The sequence below is a fragment of the Melanotaenia boesemani genome, chromosome 23 (genome assembly GCF_017639745.1).
Source record: "Melanotaenia boesemani isolate fMelBoe1 chromosome 23, fMelBoe1.pri, whole genome shotgun sequence".
NCBI classification, from domain to species: domain Eukaryota; kingdom Metazoa; phylum Chordata; class Actinopteri; order Atheriniformes; family Melanotaeniidae; genus Melanotaenia; species Melanotaenia boesemani.
In genome coordinates, this window is record NC_055704.1 from 17,998,910 (window position 1) to 18,020,512 (window position 21,603).

The 21,603-nt window shown below is 38.0% G+C and overlaps 1 protein-coding gene across 3 annotated transcripts; it reads right to left on the reverse strand.

The window, feature by feature from the left end:
• Positions 1–7,617: 7,617 nt before the first annotated feature.
• Positions 7,618–20,570, reverse strand: tmem168a (transmembrane protein 168a). 3 transcript variants are annotated; one of them, XM_041977673.1, is made up of 8 exons: positions 20,484–20,500; positions 19,855–19,923; positions 18,811–19,763; positions 18,596–18,713; positions 18,447–18,505; positions 15,585–15,727; positions 11,431–11,708; positions 7,618–8,770 (listed from the first exon to the last, which is right to left on the reverse strand). In XM_041977673.1, the coding sequence occupies exons 3-8, from the start codon at positions 19,642–19,644 to the stop codon at positions 8,220–8,222; spliced, it is 1,983 nt and encodes a 660-aa protein (XP_041833607.1). In that variant the 5' UTR covers positions 19,645–19,763; positions 19,855–19,923; positions 20,484–20,500; the 3' UTR covers positions 7,618–8,219. The 3 variants fall into 3 exon arrangements, with proteins under 3 accessions (XP_041833607.1, XP_041833605.1, XP_041833606.1); XM_041977671.1 differs by having other exon boundaries at positions 18,447–18,713; XM_041977672.1 differs by lacking the exon at positions 19,855–19,923 and having other exon boundaries at positions 18,447–18,713; positions 20,484–20,570.
• Between the last annotated feature and the right edge of the window lie 1,033 nt (positions 20,571–21,603).

Consider the following 21,603-nt stretch of genomic DNA (forward strand, 5'->3'; position numbering starts at 1 on the left):
TAAAATGCAACGAGATCCTCAGGTGATAAAACAGGTTGAGTGTCCTCATGCCTCATTCATGATCAATTGTGGAGCTATTAATACAGAAGATTTTTTTATTTCCCTTATAACATGCTTATTGTTTTTTATTAAGAACATCATGTTACTTAAAAACACTGACCCCATACCATTTTTACGCATGGACAATTACAAGGTTAAATAGCATAACAGTTCGAGATGACGCTGCTTTCTTCATAAATTATTTGAGAAGAAACTTTATATGCAAACAGATTTTAGATGAAGAAAGATTTAAGTTTTCAGTTTGGAAGAAAAAGTGTTTTTTAGTTTCTTTCCGGTAGGCCAGTTAAGCACCCTTTATCTAAAGAGCTCTTATATAATTTATGATTTTATTTCCATCAGAGGTTTGATGTTTGGGGGTATTTGTCTATGCAGTAATTAGTTGGGGAACAAAATCAGATCAGATTTTATCTAAATATTCAAAGTCTGGTGTATACATGATAGGGAAATAAGATGACTCATACTCATGTTGCAGTTGTAATGTTTGCACCCATCAGCACCTTTGATAATATTCATATAACTCAATACACAAAATGCTAGCCTACTTGCATTTTAACTCCCCCCCCAAAACTGTTCATGTTTATTACTGTACCCCAATTCTGCACAGGACTCTGCCAATGCAAGTGTTGTTAAATGTGACAGGAATAACTCAACTCAAGCAAGAAGCAAGGGTGTTCATAAGTTGCTCAAAATGAGCAGACCTGGCAACTCTCGAGTTAAGGGCATACATTGTAAGACACATTACAAGATGCCCCGACAAACTCCAGCAGGATATATTAATGCAATTAAGGTGTATACATGTGTGTCCAACTGGGTTAAGGTAATCAGAAAATGATCATTTTATTTATTAAATTGTGTAAACAACCACTGACTCAAACAAACTAAGAATTTGGATAAAGAAGGTTGACTCTGTCTTGGGTACTGCACTGGAGCCAGTAGAGCAGATTGTATAAAACAATGTTTCACATGCCGCTGACACACTGCATACCCTACAAAATACCATCAAACAGTGTCTTCAGTCAGAGGCTTCTCCAGTAAAGGCAAGGCAAGTTTATTTGTATAGCACAATTCATGTACAAGACCATTTAAAATGTTTTACATATAACATTAAACGCATTACAGATGATGCAAAGAAAACATTAAAAAGTAGTATAAAAAAGTATAATTTCTATTTAAGGTGTCAATAAGATAGTATTCTGTTCAGTTAAATGAGATGACACTTTAGATATTGTGAGTTCTTTCTTTAGAGCCAAGATAACATTTTGTCCTTTGGTTTCACACATCTGTCTGTTTCTCTTTGCTTGTTCTTCTTTTCACTGTCTGCTTCTCCTCATTCCCATTTTCTTTCTCAGTGATTTTCTCCTTTTAAGCATTTGCACTCCGTCCAAAACAATTGAGTCTGGGATACGACCACTCTGAACAGGGATGACGGCGGTCCTCAATGGGATTATACTTCTTTGACTATTTTTAAAAACCTTTTATGCTTACACCTACATGAGTGTATCCTTGTCTTTTTCCATTTTCCCTCTGTTCAGAGCCATGCAGTCGTCTGCTTTCAAATTAGACTATTCCATGCCGTTGCCCAATTGCCCAGCAGCATGATGCTCTGATCACAGCAGTTTAACTGCACAAGGGCTTCATCCTGCTTTTAATTCCCACAGCAAACCCTGGCATTACCATCTGTGTGGGCAAACATTAAGTGCATTTTGCAGTATGTATGTCAGTATCCTGTGTATGTATGGGAAGAAAAGTACAATCAGTGCAAGCAGGAATAAATCTAAAAGAAAAGTAAAAGAAAAGCATTTCAAGTAAATATGTTTGATCTTTTCAGGACTGGTATGGTTTTATTTCCCTCTGCTTGTCTTTGAAACACTTAAGCACACTGTCCTCCCTACATAAATAATTTTTTCTTCTTTAATGCTACTTGTTTTACCCATTTTAGGCTATTTCTTCAGATTTTCTCACATTTCTATACTTTTTTGGACGGCAAAGGTAACATATGAAGCAAGACCAGTAGTCTTCTCCACTATTTCAGGTCATTGTTCCTTGTTATTGTTCAAGTTTTTCCCCTGTTTTATTAAGAACCTGCATGAATAAGAACATGAGCTAGCTGTGAGATTGCAATCAAACAAGCTCTTGTTAAATCTCACGGGATTCTACTGACATTACACACACATAAAGAGGAAGACAAATGTGTTTATGTCTTTGCTGTCACACGTATGAGCACTCGCACACAACTGCATGATCAAAAGATCAAGAACAAATGTAAAATACAAAAATTCTGCTTGATTCCAAATTAGCATCGGCCCTTTTCACATAAAGATTTTCTTGCAATTCCAAGAAGTCCCACACAAATTTTCTTTATGATTTTTTCTGCCTGTGGAGAAAGGTCATAGTATAAATTCTGCATGCATGTCAAGCTGAATGGTTTTAAAGTGAATGTGCAAAAAGCTACACATACTCAAGGTTCTGAGTGCCTCAACAAAAAAAGCAGTTTTCTATGAATACAGAGGTAAACAACCTGTGAAAAACATGCAGGAAAGCACATAACCTCGTGTAAGTCTGTCATCTTGTGAAGCATCCATACCTTAATCCCACTTCAACCCAACCTTTCCTAATGCCTGAGCTACACTTAAAGCCAGTTAACTACTTGCTACAGGCAGTAAACAGGAATGTCTGTAGTCAGTGCCTGAGTATGTTGTTATGTTATGGTTGAAAAAAAAAAAACCATGAGTGGGGCTCCAGACTCTGTTTACTGGCAGGCAGACAGGCTGAAGATTGGAGGAGCAGGCTTAGGTGAGTGACTCATACATCAGCACTGCATTAGCTGGAGAGACCATTTCAAGGCACAATGGGAGTCTATAGGGACACATTGCAGGGAGCTAGGCTGGCGTTAATTTTGTCTGACTCCAGATTCTGCTCAATAAAGGATTTGAAGAAGATGTTCAAGTATTGCACAGGACAGTCCTGTCCACAATCTGTAACTACTCATCTATACATATAGAAAGGCTTTTGATGGACTCATACCACTTTAAATCTTTAGACATGTAGCAATATAATATCAAATATATTTCAATCATGTTTATTATTACTTTCATCTGTAAAATATTGTTAAAGTTAAAATGAAAACCTAATTTTACCACAAGAAATTAAGAGGTCATTCAGAAAATGTTTTCAATTATTTTTCAGTAAGTTTTCCTTGCCATCTACCAGGGGATGTAGTTAAGAAAACCTAAGTACACAAACACACCATCTCATGTTATTTAGCAGCATGCTAGGCAATGGTATTTGGTCAACGTTTCCATAGCCCTCAAATTTGGCTCCTTTTTACTAGCCCATAAAAAAAAACTGTATAAATAGGTCTAATTGTGCCCCTCTGCACAACCCTGTGGGAAGATATCACATCGTCAGAAAAAGTCCTGTATCAGTGTGTTTAACAGGCAGAGATTAGACAGAAAGAGAGAGAGAGAGGGGGCAGAAATTTAAACCAATAGTTATATTTTACAAGTCTTCACACCTGCATGCTGCCATTAGCTGGTGGCTTCACATCCATTGACCTGAAGTTGGAAATTTTGAGTATACAGCAAAGACAAGCTATTCTCTGAAAAACAGTACCCAATTGTACTTTTAGGTGTACAAATGCTTGTCTCTGAAGTGGTAAAATCAAAGACACTGCAGTTGTAGTCTCAACAGTGGGCACTTATTTGTATCCTTGTAGTTTGTCCCATACTACCTTCTGACTGGCACTCAACAGTTCTTCCTCCTGAGGGTTTAAGCTCAACAAAGGAATAAGAATAAACACTAAACACTACTGACTCCTTTTGTGTGCTTTTTTCTTTATTTTAATGAATGAATGAATATTCTGCATTAATCTAAACTTAATATTTATCAGTCAATTAGGCAGTTCTATTACTTTTGCTAACTTTTTTTTGCTAGGCTAACTGGATGACCTGAAAACAGGACACAGGTGAGGCAGGCAGGTGTACAAACAAAAACAAGCCTTAAATAAAGTTTGTATGCAATAGCAAAAGCCTACGACTGACAACAAAAAGGATTAAAAAGAGTGGTAGTCCAAAGCTAAGACAAAAACAAAAAGTAAACTTAAACTTGAGTACACACTAAGATTTACTGAGTAGCTGCATGTGAAAACAAAGCAGGAAAGCACAGTAGGGGCTTGTAACAAAAGAGAAAAAGTCTATAAATAAACACAAACAGGGGCGGACGGGACACAGGTGGCAACAATCAAGACAGAGCAAGCAATCACAAACATGAAGGTGAAGCCAGACATCCCACACTAGGGAAATACCCAACACAAAACAGGAGCTTTACAAAAGCAATGGAGCAACAAAATAACTTTCTTAGACAGATATAACAGAAAACTTGGACAAAAATCTATAAAGCATTACAGAAGGACAACAAAAGCATCAGTAAAATGGCTTTAAAATGACCTTTATCTTAACACTATGCAGCCCAAAACTCACTTAAATCATCAAAATGGTTTTATAGGCTTGTTTAATTTAGAAAAAAATGTTTGAGTATTAAAAAAAATATGAGCTGAATGGGGTGATCTTCACAATAGTACAAGACAATGAAAAAAATGACCATAAATAAGTCTGCAGCACATATATTAGAGATGTTGTTCAACAAACAACTCCAATGCACATCTTTAGAACCACAGAAACTCACATTAACGAGGTAAAATTTAAGTCCCTTACAGAAATATGTATGGAAATATGAACTTACTGCTTTCTCTGAGCGGGATGATCCTACAGGGTGAAACCTTGGCTGACTTAAGAAGACATCTGGACTCCCAGATGTGAGCCAAGAATAGAAAACTCATCTGTTTCACTAGCCCTGCTCAGCCTCTTCCTGTCCCGTCTCAACCCAACTGTGACAACGCAGCTAATTACTGAACCTCCGATCCTACACAGATTGCTGACAGTCTTGTTAGCCTCCGATTTACACTTTTAATTGAATCCGGCATATCAGCATCATTTGGCTCATACTAAGTATATATGGCTGCTTATATAAGCCAGCAGCTTAGTCTGACTATAGAAGAGTTCAAAACTAGCAATCTTTCTGATGGCATACCTGAAAATAGTCTCACCAGATTTAACATTCCTTTTGATCTCAACCTGATTCCAGTGTGTGCTGCATAAATTTAAATTTTGGCATTTATCTGTGCTGGTTACCTGTTAAAAGAGTGTAAAATGGGTTTATGTTAAAATGGGTTCAAGATAATGGAAAAAGGGAATCTGGATGCCTGCCCACACAAAATACCCTTTATCCTTTCGTAATCTTCACCTTCACTTTGAAAAGCAGCATAACTGAGACAAGGTCCTCCGCATCTTTGCAGTTGGTTGATCATTGCCCAAGTAACCTCAGATCACGCTTCATCAATAATCTTTTCATATCTCTGTCTTGATTAAGAACACTTACATATTTTAGCTGACATCCTCAAGACATTTTTCTTGTCTGTTAAAGCAGTAAAATATACTTTGGAAAAGTCTCATAATCTGCTCCAGACATTTTAAAATAATCCCTTAGTAGTGTTCAAAATTATTATTCAGTTCCCTGCCAAGTGAGATAAGAAGATTGATTTGTAAACATGAACCCGAAGCCAGCTGCCAGGTACCTTCCTGCCAAATAATGTGGCGTCTGTGATAAACTATGATATTAAAATGACCATATGGTTGTCAGAGAAAGTGCAACATTGAGAGAGCTCCCCAAGAGCAGGGAGATTTGGGCGAGCTCTCTGCATGGTTGGGAGTGCCGTGCAGTTAAACGGCCACTAAACGCCCTTGTAATTTGAGATAATGGCTTTGACATTTCAATGTCGGACATACTGCGAGTCACAGCAAGCTGGACTCCTAGAAAGCAGGACAAAAAATTAAAAAATCTGAAACTGTGATCTCCTTCCATTAATATTTCTGTTTACCAGAATAATAGACTTTAAATGCATAACCCTCATTTCTTTATATATATATATGTGTGTGTGTGTGTGTGTGTAATTTCTTTATATATTCACAGGAAAATGGGAAAAGTAAAGGATATCATCTCCTGCTGTAGATTCATTTTTAGGCGTGAGACTTATTTTGTCTTCCATTTGTCTATTTTCCTCAGCTTTAATTTGGGACACACTATGCTAAGTTTTCTGCTAATAGCACACTGGACATGATCAAATTGGTGAAAGCTGGTACACTTTTGTGCCTGTTAAACTGTGTTATCTTATGCATTTTTGTAGATCTCATTAGACACGAAGAAATCCGTTTGTTGATGTGTTATCTGTCAATTTATAGAAAGATAGATATACAGAGCTGTAAGGGATGGAGGGACTTTGGGTTCCGAGCTCATTTTAGCCTCCAACACAAAGCAGAACGTACCATCAAATCAGGACTTCCCTGCAAATTTTAAGATAACAATATGCAGAAATAATGGATTACATTAAATGCAAAATAGTTGGACAAAAAAAGTGTTTCAATAACCTCATTATGGCATCAAGAAAGACACAACATCATCTCTGTACTTTCTAAAGAAGCAAAATAAACAGAACGAACAAAAGATCTGTTAAATTAATCCCTGTGTAAAGATCAATCTTATAAATGCACCAATTCCCTCAAATAAATTTAGGGCAAGCATCAGGCAGATTACTGCACCCCATGGCAGGCTCTACTGATAATTCAGACATTAGGCTTAGAGAAGAATAGAAACAGAGTAAGGTGGTAAAGAACTGATGTATGTACATGTGTCTGTGCTTGCTGTTGTGTGGTCTGACTAAGCTCATCCACACAGGCCTTAGAGGTGACTGACTGTTTTATTACCTAATCCAGTTTAGGAGATGAATCTGGCCTTGTAATCTAATATACTTATAAATGATTCCTGCTATGTACATGAACATCTGACCTTACCTTTTCACTGCAGCTTGCAGGCTGCAGCAATGAAAGAATGTACCCACATAAAGCATTATTGATGTTTTTCACTAATACCACCTATACTTACCTTGTAGTAATGCTTTAGTATTGCACTCAAGAACAGCAATATACTATTGGTATCAGCTTACTGTGGTTTGTGGGATGCTCCTTCTCGCTTTCTTTGTTTTGTGAATAGTGTTATGAAATGTTTTTTTTATTGTTTTTACATCTCTTCAAGGTCTCCCCAAACCTTGCTCTATGCAAAGAGCCTTCAGGCATGAACCAAGCATCATCTCTTTTAACAAGTGCAATACCCCAGCAGCGCCTTGAAAACATCCACCAGATTGCTGGGACGAACAAAGGTACAAGCACAGAGAGTTTCCTGTAGAGACAAGATGTCATGTATTGTCTCCCTTGACCCATTCTCATTTCTCTGCTGCTCATAATCCTAATATTAGCCAAGAAATGCTAACACCTCCACAGAGTGGGATCTCTGTTTACAGAGTGTGAAGCCAGTCGTGATAAGAGACCTTATTTGATCACGTCTCACCATCCAGTTTTCTCTTTGTTTGAATTTAATTAAACATATATAGCCTCTCTATATATTTTGTAGCTTTCATTCATATTTCTCAATCACATCAGACAGCGCTATTTGATCAGTTTATTTAAGTTTTGTTCTGACAGGCACATGTAGAATAACATACCAATATATGACAATTTTACCTTCTAAGAAACAAGAATGGAAAAAGACTCACAACAGTCATTTTTATCATGCTGTAGAAAGGTGTAGGGATAACTTGACTATTAAAGTTAATTCCAACAATGAGGATCCAAAATCCTTCTTTAAGGCACCATGTTATAAATAAAAAAAGGACATAACCTTTCCCAAAAAACTTTTTTTTTTCTTTTACTTGTCCTGTCCCAAAAAACACATTTGAAGTTATTGATTTTCTTTTTGGCTTGCCTTCAGTAAAAAATAAAATAAGGTTAATAGCAAAATCAAAAACATAAAAAACAATCCCAATATGAAAAAGTTGTCTTTTTTTTTTTTTTTTTTATATACCTTTTATTTAATAAAGAAACCAGTACTATGTACCAGTACAGCATGGGTAGCACTTTTGAATGTGTTAAATGCAAATTGAAATCAAAGGCTCAGAAGGCCAGAGTTTTCCCCTTTTTCTGCATATCCATGTATAGATATAAAGTTCTTTTTTTCTTTTTTCATAAACCCACCTTGTACCCTGCAGACATCTATGAGTGCACTAGTTTAATGCCCTGCCCAGTGTCCAGAACAGCTGGAGGGAACCAAGCTAGTTTACACCTCCGGAAGCAGCGCAGACACACGCTACATAACCAGAACAGGTTGAGGCCACAGCACCAGTTGGAGAGGTGCACCAAAGGATATGTAACCTTGGGAAAGTGGGTCTTCCAGTGCTTGGCTACGTCACTTCCAGTAGGAAGGTGGAGAGTGTAATCGCTCCAGCGTTTGGACACACCGTACATAGCCATCACAGTCCTTCTCTTTTCAGACCACTGGGTGTCGCTGCTTGGGTTGCAGTTGAACTCGACCCATTCTGAAGTGAAGTCGCCAAGCAACGGGGTGTCTCCGGACTCTGGGTCCAGCCCAGAAGCTTCAAGCTCAGCCCCCTGCACTGCCACATAGATACCCTCCACCCTGCGGACTTCTTTGACCCATGGGAGGGAGTTCTCCGTGTCCAGGATGACAATGAGACGAGAACAATGGCCGGCGTTCTTCTCCTTCCAGATCTCCATCAACTGGGCAAAGTGGAGACTCTCACCTCCTGCAGCAAAAATAATAGGATTAGAGAAACAGCGCAAACAAGTGCTGAAAATAAAGGCATTCACCAAACTCACTTTTGTTTCAGTGTCATGTTCAGACAACGCTTTGCAACTGACCAAATACTTGATGATGCCTAAATATCTACAAGCCAATGTGCAGACTCCTCTGCTGCTGCTATTACAATAAGCTGCGTGAATACATCCACTGTAATCAGCAGTTTAAAGGAGAATTTCTAGTATAATTTACCAGTGGTCAACTTTAGTCCATAATGTCTTCACAACTGGACTTAAAATGAGTTCCAATCTGGATTTCTGCGTAGACAACTTGACTTTTTTTGTTTTAAATGTGTTTAATTGTCTAAAGGTTAAGGTTCATATGGTGAAAAGTGATTACCCTTTCAGATGGATGTTCCATGTTTGCAGGAGCACACAGAGATCATACATGATGTGATCACATAACCAGAAGACGTGGAGTCACATGGTAATAACCTGCTGTAATACTTAGGTCAATTTCTTTTTATTTCTTTTGCTCGTGTCACAGCTGTCATTTGGAGCTATCTTAACTCTGATTTTTACTCTGGTTATTACAGTGTTTTTAATTGTCTGATATGCTTTAAAAATATAAAATCAAGTCCCTTAAAGGATTGTCTGACTTAAAGGATTGACAGAGACAATGAAAATGATAAAGATGGAAAGACTCACATGGCAGCTAATGTAATAAAAGTAATTTGAAAAATACTTCTAACAAATACATCATCCAAATGCATGAAAGCAGGATAAGTAACAATTGTGCCTTTTTGACAAGTGAATAAATAATAGGCTGGTGTGGGTAAAGTAAAGTTGATATATCACACTGCAGCTGAAACCTTTGGGCTTATACATAAAGTTTTTTTTTTTTTTTTAACTTGGTAAAGGGTGGAAACTATAAGAACAGTTTAGTTGTGTAGTTGCAAAGTTTGGCTTCTACAGCACTTGACGATAGCTTGGCTTTTTTATATGCTCCACAATGGATCAATTTCTAATTAGACAAAAGGTGAAAAAATTTGATAGACACAAAAAGGTGCAACAACTGAGTAGTAACTGAAAACAGACATGAAGACGTCAGAGAGGGGACCAACACGCAGACAGAGAGTGTTACAAAGAAGAAGAATAATACGAGCTTGTACAAGAACACAAGAAATTTCAAGGAAAATGGACAGGATTCTTTTTTTTTTTTTTTACATGTCCTCCAAAGATCCAACCTTTCATGTTTACTTTGCAAAAAAGCTGTGCCAGTTTTTACCAAAATTAAGCTAGAGCAGCATTTTAAACCACACGTCTGAGCTTGAATTGAATTCATCTTCCTGGCTGACTTTTTTAAAGTTAAAAATGCATATAGCTGAGAAGATTTTTTTTTTTTTTTTAAAAAAAGGACTAATTCCAAGACAGATGAGGTGCTTTTGTATGATGAAACACTACTGCATGGTTAACTTTTTATTGTTACCTAGTATGAATTTAACTAATATGTGTTATTGCAGCATGTACTTCAATGCAAAACACCTTTACATTAATTCTAATTAAGATGGTAGCTAAAACTTAGCACAAAACGTAAGATAATTTGTGTTTGGTTTATTATTTCTCTCCTTTAAAACCAGCTGGTGTTGTAGTTACAGTTGAAAAGCCTGATTATTCGCATTCCACTGAGGTATAACTTGTAAGGATTGTGCTTCTCTCTACTGAGCAACACAGATAAACATGTTGGTAGTGCCCCCACAAATGTGCCAAAATTCGCTGCAATATTTTTCTGCTAGTAATTCCTTCAGATGGGATGATTACACTCTTCCATAGTGAAAAGAAAAAATAACACTCGCCATTTTTACACTTGATTCACTTAACACTGTCAGGGACCTTTGTAGTGTGTGGAAGATCCATACGCAGCCACAACAACTTGGCACCTTCTCCTTATATTAGTCACATTTTGCTCTGGGATGGCATCTCATCCCTGTAACTAGGAGTTGTTGAAGGTGTGTTAGTCACTGGAAAAGAAAGAGCCCACCCACACTGATTTCACAAGTGTTCATTTGAGTCGAGGTCTGGCCATTTCCATCCTCTCCACTCTCCACAAATTCTGGAGGTACTCTGTAATGATCCTGGCTTTGTGGGGGAGAGCGTTTGTTCCCAGATTCTAGAGATACGGGATCACCACTGGCTCCAGGACTTCATTCTGATATGTCTATCTGTCAGGTGCCAGTCATACATCTGTGTCTGGTACACACCTGACTGGTCTTAAATCTTTTAGCTGTCGCGCATTCCGCAAATATGCCATCCTTACAAGTCATACCTTGTTGTAAAGGTGACTAATCAGGCTTTCCAATGATGTATAAAATAACACTAATTAGTATGATAAAAGAAGATAAATAACTATCTAAACGCAAAAATCCTAACTTTTTGTGCTAAGTTTACATGGTAGTGATGCAACAAATGAAAAGCATCAAGTGAGGTGAGGCTAGCAATAGATTTAAAAGTCTAAGCAACACGATGACGTTTAAAATCTAAATTTAAAATGTACATTAACTGGACTGGACTCAACGATGAGGACTGGCCATTTTTGAAGATGGTAAAGAATAAGCAATTGCAGAAAAGATTTTTTTTTAAAAAAGAAAATGGTGTGTGTGGCTCTCACCAGTTAGAGCCCAGGCCCCTGAGCCTTTGTGTGTGTGTCCACTGTAGAATATCAGATATGTATCATGACGTGGCCCGTCTGCTGTTCGAAGCTCCAGAAAGTTGCGCAGCTTGTTCTGCACAGCCTCCAGGGTGACACCGCTAGTGGAGTAGTCACAGCCGAAGATCTGGATCATGTGGTGGGAGAAAAGGCGCTGCATGTTGTTCAGCATGCCCGTCGAACGTAGATTCAGCTCCTGGACATGCTCCGGTGGTAAGAGAGTGGGCTGGCCAGCAGCACTGGGCAGGAAAAAAAATGATAGGCTGTGAGAAAAAACTTGGCTATTTGTCTTCTTTATCTACTAAAAGGAAGACTTACGTTTGGTACCTTGTCAGAAGCAGGGGTGGAAGAGAGACAAGAGACACAACCAAACAATAGATGTATGACTTTGAGGGTTTCTTTCTTTCCTTTTTTTTATTGAGAGGATGATAGACTGACATACCAGGGTGGAGGAGCTGTCTCCAATACTGATGATAGAGGAGACAGATTGTGGAAGATAAGAGAAGATGGGGAATAGGTGATGGAAAGAGGAGGAGAGAGGAGGGGATAGCATTGTTGTGGGAAATGACATTAGCCTCAGGGATGAGAACAGAATCAAGAATAAAAGTTAGAAATTGGCAAAAAAAGAAACAAGATGAATATAGATAGGTGAGTGACAAGAACTGAGGTCAAAGATAGATTTTATATGAAAGTGTGGATGCGTGTGGCACACAGCCCTGCTCGACAGTAACAAGCAGATGATAAGGGACACACACAGCAAGTCAAGGCTATCAGCTATTCAGTGCAGCCATATATTTCCTTTTATCTCTGGGTTTGATGTAATTCATGGCCAACTGGATAGCAAAGTCATACTTCATACTTAAGAGACATCTGCATGCATCTACCATCATATTACACCTCGTGCCCCTTCTCTCAACTCCAACATTACACCTGCAAGGTTACTGGAGTTTAACTAACACGGATGTCAAAGGATTGAGTTGTTTTACTTTGTTTCTTTATTGAGCAAAAAGAAAAACAAAACTATTCTCAGGTCTGTAATGTGATAGTTTCCGTTCTGTTGACGCCAGTTCTCTGAAGTCGCTTTTCATTTTCTAATCTTTTCTTGCTCTTTGAAGAGATTTGCAATTTGAAGTAATGATAGCAAAATTCTCCTAAATCCTGCCATAAAGCTACTTTACACTTGGTCTTAAAATGACATGTTGCAACCTGTGCTTGACTTGGTGAGCCCACTATTCTCTTAAACCTGTTTAATCTTTTCAGATCTTATGGCACCCATGGGAGTGAAATCTTGGTAGTTTGAGATTCAGACCACATCTTCCTCTGTAACACTCTCTCTTTCATCCTTTAAAAAAAACAAGCCCTTCCAGAGCTTCATCCCCACCCTGCTCTTTTTCAGTCCCTTCTTGCTTTTACCACCACCTTTTTCTGAGTTTTTACAACCTTACTTCTCCCCTTGTGACTCCCTCCATGTTTTTTTTTTACCCTGCCTATTTTACCCTCCTAGTGTCTGCTTGCACCATCTCTCCGATGTCCCTGAAGGGATGTTGTCATTGTGAAAATATGACCCACAGCCATCAAACAGCTGATTATACATAGCTGCATTCTCATCATGCTCTCTTTCCTCCCTATGGATCCGGCAGACACAGCCTTGCATACTGAATATCCAGAGTTCCACTGGGAGGAAAATCACCTGAAAATTTAAGACTGGCGATGCAATCTGGATGAGAAATCCATTAGCTGAAAGGGTCAGAAATGCATATGGTTGTGAAAATTCTTCCAAAGAACAGATTTCAAGACAGCTGATGTGCTTTTTTTTAATGTGTAATAAACACTACTGTTTATCTGATGGTTACATTTCATTATTAACTATGCTGAAATCTTGGAGCAACTTGGAGCACACTGCTGGAAACACCAGCAGCAGCTGAACAACTTGGTATGCTGTGAAAGAAACACTTGGAAAAATCCCTAAAGGGCCAAACTTTAACACCCTGTTTACGCGTAGATATATGCCTATTTATCCAGTTAGATTTGTGTTAACTGAGGGGGCAGTGATGACGTGGCCACCCCTCGTGATGCCAAGAAAGGCTTTGACATCAGCCAAATGTGCTTCTGTTCATTTTCACATCTATAAATACTGCATGTTGCTGCTGCATATGATTAGTTTAATTGGAAGGGAAGACGTGCAACTTATAACGGGGAAGAGCATGTTCTTCTGATAGAAATCTAAAATAAACAATCATTCACAAACACTGTTGAAAAGAATCATAATTTAGTCAACTTACATTACAGCTGAAGAAATTATTGAAATGATTGTTGTAACTGCACAAAACTGATAAATTGTTGTGATTAAATTATCCCCTTATTAGTAAAATGATCCTAAAATGCCTAACTATGGTATACCCAAATTAAATTGAGAACAGTTCAAGAACCATATGAAGAAAAAGCTCAATTTTGGCTTCTTTTGAAAGCTAAAAATCCAAATTTTTCCCAAAAATGATCACAATTATTCTACGTGATGTTTGAACACAAAAAAAAGATATCTAAACTTTTTGGTATCTGGTGCCTGTAGATAACTACAGCCGTGCCTAGAACGAGCAACTAGAAAGCAGGACCAGACCACAGTCTAATGCTTTACCATCCTTCTGTAAATTTAACAGCAATACCTCAAATAATAAATATTTTACACAATGTTTTCTGAAGTTACTCGGGCACTCTCCAAAGATGGTTCCATGTCAGCCTCAAACATCTTTCTTCTTATCTGATTTTTATCTTCTCCACATTTGTCACGAGGAATGCTTGTCTCTGTTAAATACCAATTTAGTTTTAGTGTCGCATTTTAACCTCAAAAACTTAAAAAGCTATCCTCCACATACAATCAGCATGTCCTCATTGTAAGGACTTGTATCAGTCCTGAACAAGCTCATTTACATCCAGCTTAGTGTATATACGAGAGAAGACAGGTGGGTACTTCTTTGCAACACATACTCTTGCTAGCTATTATAACATATGGTTATGACATGGAAGCTCCCACAGTTTTAACTGAGGCATCAGTCATAAGTTAAGAAAAGTTGCTATATTTTAAACTCTCCCCATCAAGAATGTGTACAGGGAAGTCTGACTTACAGAAAAGAACATGTGCAAGCTGCTGGCTCATGGGAAATAATAAATGTGCATCAAATTATACACAGCACACATATATACAGCACCATTTTTGGTTATCACAGGGGTTAATGAAAAGGAAAAATCAGATTTTTCAAGTAGCATCATCTGCATTTATCTTTTGTTGATACTCACTTGTAGAAGACACATTCACAAATACATTAAAAGACTTCAGGGCATGAAAGATCTTGGCTGTGACGATTGTTACTTCAAGGTAATTCAGTGGCAGAGACATATTTCAAGGATGAAAAATACTAAAAGTTTTGGAAAGTCAAAGGACACGTTGTTGCAGCCAGACTGGTAGAACACAGTTTTCAAAGAGACGCCACATGCCCGTCAGAGTTAGCCTTAAGCACCCGTGAAACAGTGAAAACAAAAGGCCGTAACAGGCTGTCACAAGCGTCACACCTGACATCTCATCCATGGCCAGTGGCTATTAGGTTTTATGGAAGGAAAATTGGATTGCTGTGGAGGGGGAAACAATGCTTTGAGATTATTATTTTATTCTGTGTGTAAAAGTGGGTTTGGCAGCAAGAAAGGAGGTGTTGCCATTTTGATGCCACTAAGGGAGTTTCTAAAAAAAATGTTGAGAAACACTCTTTTAGGTAAAAGGCTGTATATATTTTACAGATTAGAATGGCCATTATTACTCCTAATTTGTTCTTACATTTTACCTCCTAATTGCAAATTTGTAACAGAAAAGAAATCCAAACTTTTCCCTTCCTTCTGCTTTTAAATATATGGTGTTTTTCTATTCTGCTTCTTGAGCTTCAAGATTCATGGATTAATTTAGACATTTTGACCTTTACTTGACAGTAAAAGTGACATGAAATGATGGAGAAGAAATAATTAATGACATATATTTAAGTTCCACGGCCGTGCTTGAACCAGTGATGCCACATTTGCACAGTAAGCATCCCTCCTTATAATATGTCGAGCAGAGAAAATAGCAGTACCTGGTGTAAGAGGTGGGTATGACCAGTGCATAGCCAACACAGGTTCCCCCCAGGCAGCTTCCAAGCTCATGGAACAAGCCATGGGCCAGAGACTCCAAGGGCAGCACTACCAGTAGAGCACTAAGAAAGAGACCGTTGGAGGGCTGCAAAGATTCAAACAATCAGTCACTTTCACTCACGCTTTACAGCTCGTACCAAGATAATCTGCCTAACTTAATTGATGTTGACACTTAATGAGGCAGTTACACACCATGGGACTGACAGTATGCTATTATCGCAGGACAAAACATGACAGGACTTAACTAAATGGAGAAACAATGTTGTGTTAGGCAGCAGACAGACATGAATTACAAATACAAAAAATATCCAAGTCTGCACACTAGTAAAAGGTGTAATAATTAAAAATGATCTTTTTTCTAATGAAAAGCAGCATCCAGACACAATGGAAAACATAAACAAAGTGCAACAGTGCAGTTATTTCAATTACATCCTTGCCTGCCATTGTACTTGCTAACCCACACAACTTAAATGATTAAACAAAGGATGCCTGTAAAAGAGAAGCAGCATAAAAAAAAATCAATGAAGTCACTACAAAAACAAACAAGTCAAAGTCCTCATTTAGCCCTTTTGGACCTGCTGCTTAAGTGTATATCCAAAATGGTCCTCTCTTATATGATCGATTGTATGCTGGCCACATAAAAGGCTAAACCAGTTCAATACTCGCGTACTGAAGAGAAGAAATGTTTGTGTAAACAGTGTTGCTACAGCAACATGTTAGATCTGTTTTGGAGATTTTAGTCTGAGGTGGTCTCACTGTATAAGCCAACTCATGGACTTTTTAACAAACAGTAGCTTTGAATATAATGGCAGCTTTAAAACAGAGGATTTTCTATTCATGGGTGATTAAATTTTATAAGTGAAAATTGAATTAAGAGCACGCAACATATCTGTCGTTGTGAAAGGAATAGAACATTCACGGATCTCTCCTAAGGGGCGAGAACTGAAAAATACAATCAAGTCTGAACTGAGATATCTCAACTGAGACTTCATGAAGGCCTGATTTGCTTTTATGTTGACCATGTGTTTTGAATTTCTAAGCATATGTTCAATTGTCTTTCTATTATTGTGGCATCATTTATTGTTAAGGTTATTTTCAAGATTAATACCTTGTCTCCACTTGTATTTCCACATCTGCTGAGTATAATCTGGATATATGACTGCTACAGGTAGGTTTTTGGTTTGATGACATCTGATTGGCTCTCATTTTTTCATGTGTAGGTATCAAACCACACTGTTTCCAGAAAAGTCCCTGTTTTCCACTGGGTCTGTCATGATCAGCTGACTACTTAGGGGATCAGTTTGAATATGTATTATTAGGGGATGTTACTGGATGATCTGGTAGGAAGAATAGTGCTCATCCTCAAAATGTCACCCTGAGAAACAGTTTTACTTTGTGCAAACACATGCAAAACCACATCCTTGCAACTGTAGTAACTAAAATTTATATTGAAAAGCCACCTCATAATAACACAGCACAGTATCTCAAAAGACACATTGATAAATGCTTTAGTACAAATATTAACATTTATGTTTCAAGGATAAATTGAATGGCGTACTTTTAAAGGTAAAGTTAAACTGTGTATATGTATTTACTTGACTTCTATTAAGATATGTTCCTCTCAAGTATATAATGCTTTACTCTCCAAGTACCTAAAGAATGGCATTAGAAGGAGATATATTTTTATATAATGTAATTAACTAAGAGTTTTTACAGGCTAAGAGATGATTTGCAATAGACAGTACATATCTGTGCTCGTGAGTAGCTATGCACGTGATAGTAATTCATTTAGAAGCTGACTTCTGGACAGGGAAGCCACTTTTGTGCAATCTCATAAAATCAATATTCTGCTATTTAAGCAATCCATATTTCCAAATGTATTTCCACACTGACTTTAAAAATTAAAGGTAGACATTTTGCTAAAAGAATAAAACATGACACACATGAAAAGGCAAACCTTTTAATTCTACTGAGTAAATTCTAAAAAAAATAAAAAAAAAGTAGTAAATCCAATTAAGCACCACAAACCGTGGTGCTTAACATCTGCATTGTATTAAATTGACACTTTTCTAATTACTGGATTTCACAAAGGTTTGCATTTACTGCTGAGACTGTATCCAAGTGTACCAACACTGCGGCTATTTTCTGTGTAATTGCATTAAAGATAGTTACAGTATATTAAATTAACTAAATTTCAAAAGCACTGGCAAAAAGATTGCTGAAAAAGACCAAAAACCACACAGCTCCTACTGCCTCAGGCAAATTTGCATCTGGCATCAACAATGTGCACATCTTAAATTAGGGCTCAGGCCCATGAGACTCTTACAAGGTAAATGCCTAATAAGGCTAAATAAGTTATCGCTGCTCTTTATGCAAGAAGATGGGAATATTAAAGTGCTAATTAAATTTGTTTCACTTGAGAGCAGAAGTGCTTTAGATTTGGTAGAAACAACTAAAGGCACACAGCCACTAGCATCTCTCTACAGAGTTTAATCTGTATGTGTAACATACATTTACAGAGACACTGTCATGACACTGATGTACTAAAGCTGAAGAGGGTAATTTCGACTTTGACCCTACAAGGGATTTATGAGGTGTTTCAGGACATTCTTAAATTATTAAATGCGACCCAGAAGACATGACAGTGATAATGCTTGCAAGGCTATGAGAAATGTGACAATATTCACAGCTAGACAATGAATGAAATTCATTTTATCCTAAGTTGCTCTTCAAATTTAAATATGTTTAAGTGATAAGAGCAATTCTTGTATGTTAAAGTAGCAGAATTATGTCATAGATCCTACCTGCCAAGACACAGCTCCCAGTATTACTGTTGACAGGAGATTAAAGAACGCCAAGCGTTCTGAAATGAGACAGAAGTGTCGGATGCCACGGGAAGCCATGACTTGGTCCAAACTCCGGCTACTTGACCGCCAAGCCTTCTGGCACTTACTCAACTTGGTATGGAAGCCCCAAATTGTAATCAGCAAAATTATGTGGCAGATGGCCCAGAAAAGACCAAACAGGCAGAATCCTGGGATGACCAAATACCACAGCTCCAAGTGGCCAAGCTGTGTGAGACATGAGAAAAACGTAACATAAATATGCAATATTTTTTTTAAAAACAACTTTCTTAGAAAGTCATTTCAGGCAGAATTTTGTTTGTACCTTCAAGGCAGCAAGGACAAAGAAGGCCAGCTCAGTCAAACACAGAGGCAACAGGGACAGCCTCCTCCACACGTTGCCCAAAGAGAGCACTGGCATCCAGCGCTTGCTGGGCCCGAGCCCACTGAAGTACACATCTAAAACAGGCTCACACAGCAGCCTGCCGAGATAGCAACCTAAGGCATAGGGGTTGGCTGGGATGATTAAGGCCTGAAAAAATGCAAGTGAGGTGATCAAGGCAAAACTGATCAGGTTGAGTAAAGCGAGGAGGGATTTCATCCTTAAGTCCACAATTAGAGCCCCCAATCCCACAACTAACCCTATTATGGCAACTGACTTATGGAAAAGCATGGCAGTACTGGCAATTCCAAATCCCAAGAGCTCCAGCCATTCAGCTGATATTAGCAAGACGGGTTTGTGGTGGACAGAGGTGCATATGCGCTCAGTTATGGCCCATACTGCTTTCATGATCAGACTCGCTACTAGGAGATAGTTGGTGACCAGTTCTTTGACATTTGAACTTAAAGTGGGGCTATTAAGGAAGCAGAGAAGTCCAAGCAGAAAGCCACACCACAAATGGAACAAGCTGAGGCTGGCTTTCTCCATAGCAAAGTAGTAATGGAGAATACTGGCAATTCCCAAGACAAAGAGCCCTAAGATGAAGATGACCAGAATCACTGGCTCATTTGTCACCTCCCAGCGTACATACATGCCAACGCATACTGCCACAAGAAGATTTATGCTGGACAGGTAGCCCAGGCAACACACAGATGTAAACATGTCCACCCCTTTTTGTCCCTTGGCTGTCAGCTCCTCTTCTTCTTCTTCTCGCTCCATGGCTGACTGAAAATTAACGTATCCAAATAAAGTGGATGCCTTTCAATTTCCTTCACTCATCCTCTCGAAGACTTGCAAACGGAGGACCAGGCCTCTTGATGATCTTCAAAAATCAACCCCTGTGAACAATTCAGAAAACCCTTAGTCATATTAGCAGGAAGTATTTGCCATGAAATAACGCCTCGTGTAGAGAAAAGGAAAATTGCTTACAATGTTTATATTTTAATCTAATATTCTGTAACGTCGTGAAGTGATCGGATTCGTCCAAAATTCATTCTGCTGCAGAACACCATGAAAAACAGCAAGTCATAACCAAACAAAGTCTTCGACATTACCAAGTCACATTCTTTCAGAAGTTTGTCATGCTATACATCTACTCGCATCTAGAAGATAAACACTTTCTTTGCGTAATGCCACTAGTTTTGAGTTTATTAATTTTGTAGGAGCAATGCCAACTTTATTTATAATTTCTGATTCCCAAACAGCTTCAATACGAGAGAACTTTGGCTACTAGATTAGTATCGTTTGCTGGACCTGTCCTAATGGGAAAAGAAGCACAGCAGTCAATATTTAAAAAAATAATAATAATAATTTAAAAGAAATAAAAGTTTACTGAGGGGAAAAAGACAAGCAGTAACTGCGGCCCTGCTGTCAGTATGTTGAAGATGTGGCACTAACGCTTATAAGTTTGCTAACTTAACTAGCCCTAACTGCTAACTCTTCGGTTTGACCAAAGAGAATAAAATAGCACACATCAAACCACTGTGAACGCCGAGGCGGTTCAATGTTAATTAAAAGAATAAATTAATGTAAAACTGTAATCGTCAAATATTGCTTACATGTTGTCAGCAGATGGGCTTCCGCGTTCCATACAACAGCACGTCACGAGGGACAAAATAGCCAAGGTTTCGCTTTTCAGGTTGCAGATGAACATGAGAGGAGAAACCCCAAAGCTATTTTCTTTTCGCATTGTGCTCTGATGAGTCAAGAGTCGGGAAAAGCCTACCAGAGAACCTCGGGGCTCCGTACTGCAGAGACCTTTTTTTTTTTTTTAAAGAAGCTGAAGACTTATATTTTTAGCTAGCTTTTAGCTGAATTTTTATTTATTTATTTAATATTTATTTGGGCTTTTGTATTTTATTTTTGTTGTTCTTATGTGTTCTTTTTGTTTTTAGGTTTATTTGATTTTTGTTTTAACATATTACTCCAGTGTTTTCATATCAAATCAAATCAGACCTAACTTTAATTATAAAGCACTTTCATACAAAAAGTAGCACAAAGTACTTTAAAGAAAAATAAATAAATAAATAAATAAATAAAAAAAATAAAATAAAATAAAATAAAAAAAATAATAACAACAACAACAACAACAACAACAATAATAATAATAATAATAAAAAGCACATTAAAAGCCATTTTTCACCCAAGTATAAAAACACACACCTAAACTCAAATGCACTCATGCACCCTCCCCACCACCACCACCACCACAACCACCCCCCCCCCCCAACCTTTTTTGACACTAACCTCTAGCTTTTGTATCTTTAACTGTATATTAATAAGGAAATAAACATCTGGCTGGACGTGGCTGCGAGGAAACAGTCTCTTCGGGATCTGTTCACACTGGGAGCCAGCCCACTCATGACCACAGAGGCTGCCGCAACTGGAAACCCCCCAGATCATGGCAGACCAGGGTCCACAACACAGCCATAGGGCTGTATTTCAGGACCCAGGTGTTGACGGATCTTCAAGACATAGTTTCCTCACAGCAGCATCAAGCCAGATGTTTATGTCTATTAATATTTATATATATAATATAATATATTACATTCAGTTAAGAAACAGAAATTAAGAATTGGAGCTCATGTTTGTGTAGAACAGGGAGTGGGAGGGAGAGAGTGTGTGTGTATGTGTGTGTGATTGAGCGTGAAAGAGGCTTTATTATTCTATCTATCTATC